This window comes from Pinus tabuliformis, chromosome 1_2 (genome assembly GCF_031772625.1).
Source record: "Pinus tabuliformis cultivar Carrire ecotype Pingquan chromosome 1_2, CPIR1, whole genome shotgun sequence".
Classification (NCBI taxonomy): domain Eukaryota; kingdom Viridiplantae; phylum Streptophyta; class Pinopsida; order Pinales; family Pinaceae; genus Pinus; species Pinus tabuliformis.
In genome coordinates, this window is record NC_142298.1 from 852,020,892 (window position 1) to 852,026,467 (window position 5,576).

General features: G+C 32.9%; 1 protein-coding gene across 1 annotated transcript; it reads left to right on the plus strand.

Moving 5' to 3' along the window:
- The first annotated feature begins 2,101 nt into the window (after positions 1-2,101).
- LOC149208609 (large ribosomal subunit protein uL16-like) lies at positions 2,102-2,864 on the plus strand. The gene is made up of 3 exons (XM_089394105.1): positions 2,102-2,187; positions 2,340-2,415; positions 2,538-2,864. Exons 1-3 carry the CDS (start codon positions 2,114-2,116, stop codon positions 2,628-2,630), a joined length of 243 nt encoding a protein of 80 aa, XP_089250231.1. The 5' UTR covers positions 2,102-2,113; the 3' UTR covers positions 2,631-2,864.
- The last annotated feature ends 2,712 nt before the right edge of the window (positions 2,865-5,576 follow it).

The following is a 5,576-nucleotide window of genomic DNA, read 5'->3' on the forward strand; positions in this document are numbered from 1 at the left end:
AACTATCATAGTTAATTTTCAATTTGAGTACTTTGGGAGTTCACATCAGTTTTCCTCTTGAAATTGTTCTTCTTGTCAATTGATGTAGAGAATCTTTGGCACTGAATAGCTTGTTATTAGATCACTGCCATCTGTAAAGTCCATCGAATATAAAATATAGCTTTGCTTTGAAATTTCAACATCTAATGCATAATTCACATGCCCAGAAGCTTTAAAATGTGTCATTCAGGTATTTTTCCACCCATTTCTCATCTTATTCTATTGTTGGGTATTGGATATTTGTAGGATCTGTGTAGCGTAGGATCTGTGAGTAGGGTACCAGTTTCATTTGTCAGATTACCTCCAGCATTAGTTGAGCATCCAGATATATATCTGTTGTGTCTTCCTTTTGACCTTGGATGGTAGGAGAGCAGGGGTTCCTCACAACTATGCCTTCCCTAGGATTGTTTAGTGATATCCCACCTTGTTGCTCAAGGACTTCGACAATGGGCCATTGCCTTGATTGGCCCTCTTTCCCTTGATAATCAGGCCTAGGAGATGTCATCTTTGATGCCATCCACAACTCTCTCTCTCTCTGCATCAAGATGTTCAGTTTTTGAGTCTTGGGACTCTTACTTTCTATCAATGCCCCTAGAATATTGTTATATATCTTTTGGAGTTGGTTAGGCCTAGTGATTAGCTTAGTTAGATGCTTTATCTACATTTCTCTTTTTCTTTATCTTTCTATATTTTGCTTTCAGCATTACCTAGGTGTTGGTTTTGCACTTTTGTGGTCATTTGGTGGATATTTATAAATCTCAAGAAAGCCCTACTGTGATTTTACCTCCCCATTGTGAAGGCTTTTTTTCATACCTGTAACTATCATAGTTAATTTTCAATTTGAGTACTTTGGGAGTTCACATCAGTTTTCCTCTTGAGATTGTTTTTCTTGTCTTTCTTGTCAATTGATGTAGAGAATCTTTGGCACTGAACAGCTTGTTATTAGATCACTGCCATCTGAAAAGTCCATCAAATATAAAATATAGCTTTGCTTTGAAATTTCAACATCTAAGGCATAATTCACATGCCCAGAAGCTTTAAAATGTGTCGTTCAGGTAATTTTCCACCCATTTCTCATCTTATTCTATGGTTGGGTATTGGAGATTTGTAGGATCTGTGTGTAGCGTACCTCCATGGCTTTGCTGCATTTCACGACAGATTTGTCAAATTCTTTGTAATCTTTAGCTTGAGTTCCTTGAATCTCTCTGTTAAGGAAATGTCAAAGGTGCTCAATTTGCAATTAACTTTTTGCATCATATCGCAATGCTCTTTTGTTGTTTTTTGGGTTGGTATTAGTGTAGTACATCTGTATAATTTGAATTTTTAAAGTACATATCATTTTTTTTTGCTTTGATAGTTAAAACTGAGAAACAGAGGGCTTCTCTGCAGACTACACTCAATATCCTGATTATTTTTTTAGTGTAATACCTCTGTATAACTTGAATTTTTGAAGTTCATATCAACAAAAATATTTGCTTTGACTGTTATAACCTAGACACATGGGGCTTCTCTGCAGACTACACTCAATATATAACCTGGTTATTTGTTAGCTTTAAATGTGGGCAGTATCTCTATAATTCTTTGTTGTCAGCTGACATATTTCTATATTCCTCTAATAGAAGGCCATTTGCATTAAGTTACTGAGCTCACCAAAGTTGTACTATTAGACTTTTGTAAACTGGCAATATTTTCTGATTTCATGTTATTCCTCTTAAACAGTTTATTACGCAAAGTTTTCAAGTTGGGTAATTCACTGAATATGTAACTTCGTTATTTAATTTCATACATGAACAAGATCCATGATCATACATATACATGATCAAATATGAAATATGAGGTTTGATAATGTAATTCTACGCTTCAATGATGATTTTTAGTCATCCAAATTTAAATAAGAATTTCATCTAAACAAAATTGAAATTCCTGTAGATAGAACAAGTAGGAGTATAATTCACCTAATATTATCAAAATAGGTGAATTATCTTTGAGCAATCTTGTAAAAAAGATTGATATTTTTTTTACTATGTTGAATAATAATGATGATCTTTCATTGGGAGACAGGCTTAAAACTGGTATGAAAGGAGCGTTAGGCCAAGTGCTCCTTTCAGTAAGATGGCAGGGGCAACCACTCAAATCATGCCCAAGAAGGTCTGTCTCGTGACAAGTTTAAATTCCCTGGTAGGCAGAAAGTTATAAGTTATTGTCAGCAGAAAATGGTATGCTAATCCACAAATTACTCGTAAACTTTTTACACTTAATTACGAGAGATCAAATAATTCATTGTTGTACTCATCTGTTAGGGGGCTCTCCAAGTATACCAGAGCTGACTACTTGAAGTCAGAAAACAAAATTATTCCTGGTGGTGTGAATGCCAAGGTGAGCGGAAGTGAATATACATTACTTTGTATATATTTATATTTGGAATGTTTAGTTGATTATTTTGTATTATTTTAATTATGAATGTTTAGTTGATTATTTTAATTATTTTCTTCCTACAGCTGCTTGGTTGTCGCGGCCAATCGTCCAACCGACACTCTGGGCAGGCATTCGTCAAGCCAGCTCATGATTCTTCGGCTGAAATAGTTGCTTAGTGCTTTGTTACATTTGATAAATGTAGAGCCTTAAAAGCTTGCCCTGTTCATAAGGTATAATCTGCATCATTTTTTTTAATGGCTCGAGTTTATCTCATTAAGATATTCGTTAGTGGGTCATTAGGTGGGGCATCTATCTACATCACGTGAATAATGATCATTCAAAGTTCCTTGGTTGTTTATTGCATGAAAGGTAAGTACACAGTTTGTGAGTGCATAACCAAGATATCATTGATGGTGGATCTCACGACCAAATATGGTGGGTGAAACTTTCAAAATGTGTTAAATTCAAGATATACTTACATTTATGGATGGAATTTTTAGTAAACTCGTATATTACGAGGTGAATGTAATTTATAGAGGAAATGAACCAAATGCTAAACATATGGAACTAGTTAAATGCCCATCAATATTGGTGATGATTGATTGGGCTAACCACTTGTGCTTAAAATGTTTGGAAACATTATATTTGTCCTTGAAACACACCTACTACTCATAATTTACTCAAATGCCCAACAATGTTAACAACAATCAAGTGAGTTAATCCCTTATACTTGGCACATTTGGAAACATGTTATTGTACAATAATGCATTTAAGTGAAAATAATATCTATCTCAATTTTAAATTTATTAAATATGTAAAAGAATCCCAAATTTATTCAAAAAAAAAAACAATAAACTTTTTTAAATTAATTTAATAATTCTATAAATATTACATAACTACTCAAATTTTAACTAGCAATTTAGAGTTTTAAAGGTGTTTAATTTTTTAAAAATTAATACACTATTCTAAAAATTATTGCCAAAGTGGAGTGGTGAGAAGGTAATCCAATTTTGAAAAATATGTTTAATGTTTAAGCATCCAATTTGAAAAGTTAATCTTCTCATGAAATGCAATATAATGATTGTAGAATAATTTACAATGATACTCATTTCTCATTAATATATTGCTAATTTCAATGGGGTTAAACATTCATTCAAAGAATCTCTCCAATGGGAACCATTGTTGTAAAAGCCAATAGAGAAAAGGAGGCCCATTATGGGCATCTCAGGTTAAATGGGTGACAGGGTTGTTGCATAGTGCATGGTATTCCAAATAGTATGAATGAGAGTGCTTGGAGCAGATCTAGGTTGGTTCTCCTTAGTGGGTCATTAGGTAGAGGCATTTACATCATGTGAACAATGTTCTTTCAAAGTTCTCCTTAGTTGGTTACTACATGAAAGATAAGTACACAATTTGTGAGCGCATAGTTAGAGATATCATGGATGGTTGATGAACTCTAGTGGGCAATCAGAGGGCCAATTGAATCAGCTCATTTGTTACATGCACAAAAACCAAATATGGGGGTACAACTTCCAAAATGTGATAAATTCAAGATATGCTTACTTACATTTACAGATGGAATTTTAGTAAACTCATCAATCTAGAATAATGTAACTTACACAAAGGGAATGAACCAAACGCTGAGCATATGGAACTAGTTAAATGCCAATTAACATTGGCAACGATTGATTGGGCTAACCACTCGTGCTTAAAATGTTTGGAACATTCTATCTATCCCTCAAACACACCTACTAATAATAACTCAAATGCCCAACAACATTAACAAGCAAATGAGTTAATCCCTTACACTTGAAATGTTTGGAAACATGTCATTGTCCAATAATGCATTTAAGTAAAAATAATATTTATCTCAATTTTAAATTTATTAAATATGGAAAAGAAACCCAAATTTATTCAAAAAAATTAACACTAAACATTTTTAAATAAATTTAATTATTTTATAAATATTACCTAACTACTCAGATTTTAATTAGCAATTTATAGTTTTAAAGGTGTTTAATTTAAAAAAAAATTAATACACTTCTAAAAATTATCCTCCAAGTGGAGTGGTGAGAAGGTAATCCGATTTTGAAAATTATGTTTAGTATTTAAGTATCCAATTTTGAAAAGCTAATCTCCTCATGTAATGTGATATCATCATTGTAGAATAATTTACAAATGATACTCATTGCTCATTAATATATTGCTATTTTTCATGGGGTTAAACATTCATTCCAGGAATCTCTCCAAGGGGGGGGGTCGTACTTTCATATGAAGTACGAGAGGAATTGATAATTTAAGATTGACAAGTGAGATACATAGGCTTTTGCAAATTTCATATTCTTCTTGCAAATGTTGGGTAAAAATAAAAATAAATTCATGTCCAGAACTATAAAATGTTTTCAATTAGACTTGTTGAGTCCACCCAATTCTAAGAGACACCCTCAACATGTTGCTGCAAGACTCGGCATTGAATTCGAAAATTTGAGTTTAGTGTTTTCATGTTGGCGCTGTGTAAATTGCTTTGAACATTTCTTTTTCTCCAAATCTTATGTTCCATTTCATGGAGTATTTTCCATGTCTAAAAGCATCAATTTTTATTTTTATTTTCATAGTGGTAAGAACCACCTAACAGAAAAACATATTCATTTTAACCAAGAACACAACTAATACACGTTGCAACCTTTTCAGAAGCCTTTTTGTATCATAATGTGCCACTCAAACATGGTATATAACAACACCTTGAACATGAATGAATTTTTTTCTCCACTCATCAAATGTGAGGAGAATATGTCATTGAAATTTGCCTCTAACCTCTTTTTTGTCAAAATATATGGCATTAATTTTTTTTTTCATTACTAGGTCTGCCAAGTGTTGCGCTCTAGTTGGTGCAGATCTAGCCAACCAGGGCTTGCCCAAGTGTTGTGCCCTAGTTGGTGTTAATTTGGTCAACCAAGGCGTGCCAAGTGTTGCATTGTGGTTGGCCAACATCTTTGTCAAACTTCTTAAACCAAAATATTTATGAATCTAAACAAAGTCATTTATACTTCCTGAAATAACATTACTTGTTACTTCTTTTTCTATATCTAGATTACCATTCGCTAAATTTGGTAATACATAAG

Bases quoted from the DNA above. Each gene is read 5' to 3' on its own strand.
- LOC149208609 (XM_089394105.1), top strand. From the start codon at position 2,114: ATGAAAGGAGCGTTAGGCCAAGTGCTCCTTTCAGTAAGATGGCAGGGG. The intron at 2,188-2,339 runs GTCTGTCTCGTG...CTCATCTGTTAG, and splicing joins CTCAAATCATGCCCAAGAAG to GGGGCTCTCCAAGTATACCA. The intron at 2,416-2,537 runs GTGAGCGGAAGT...TTCTTCCTACAG, and splicing joins CTGGTGGTGTGAATGCCAAG to CTGCTTGGTTGTCGCGGCCA.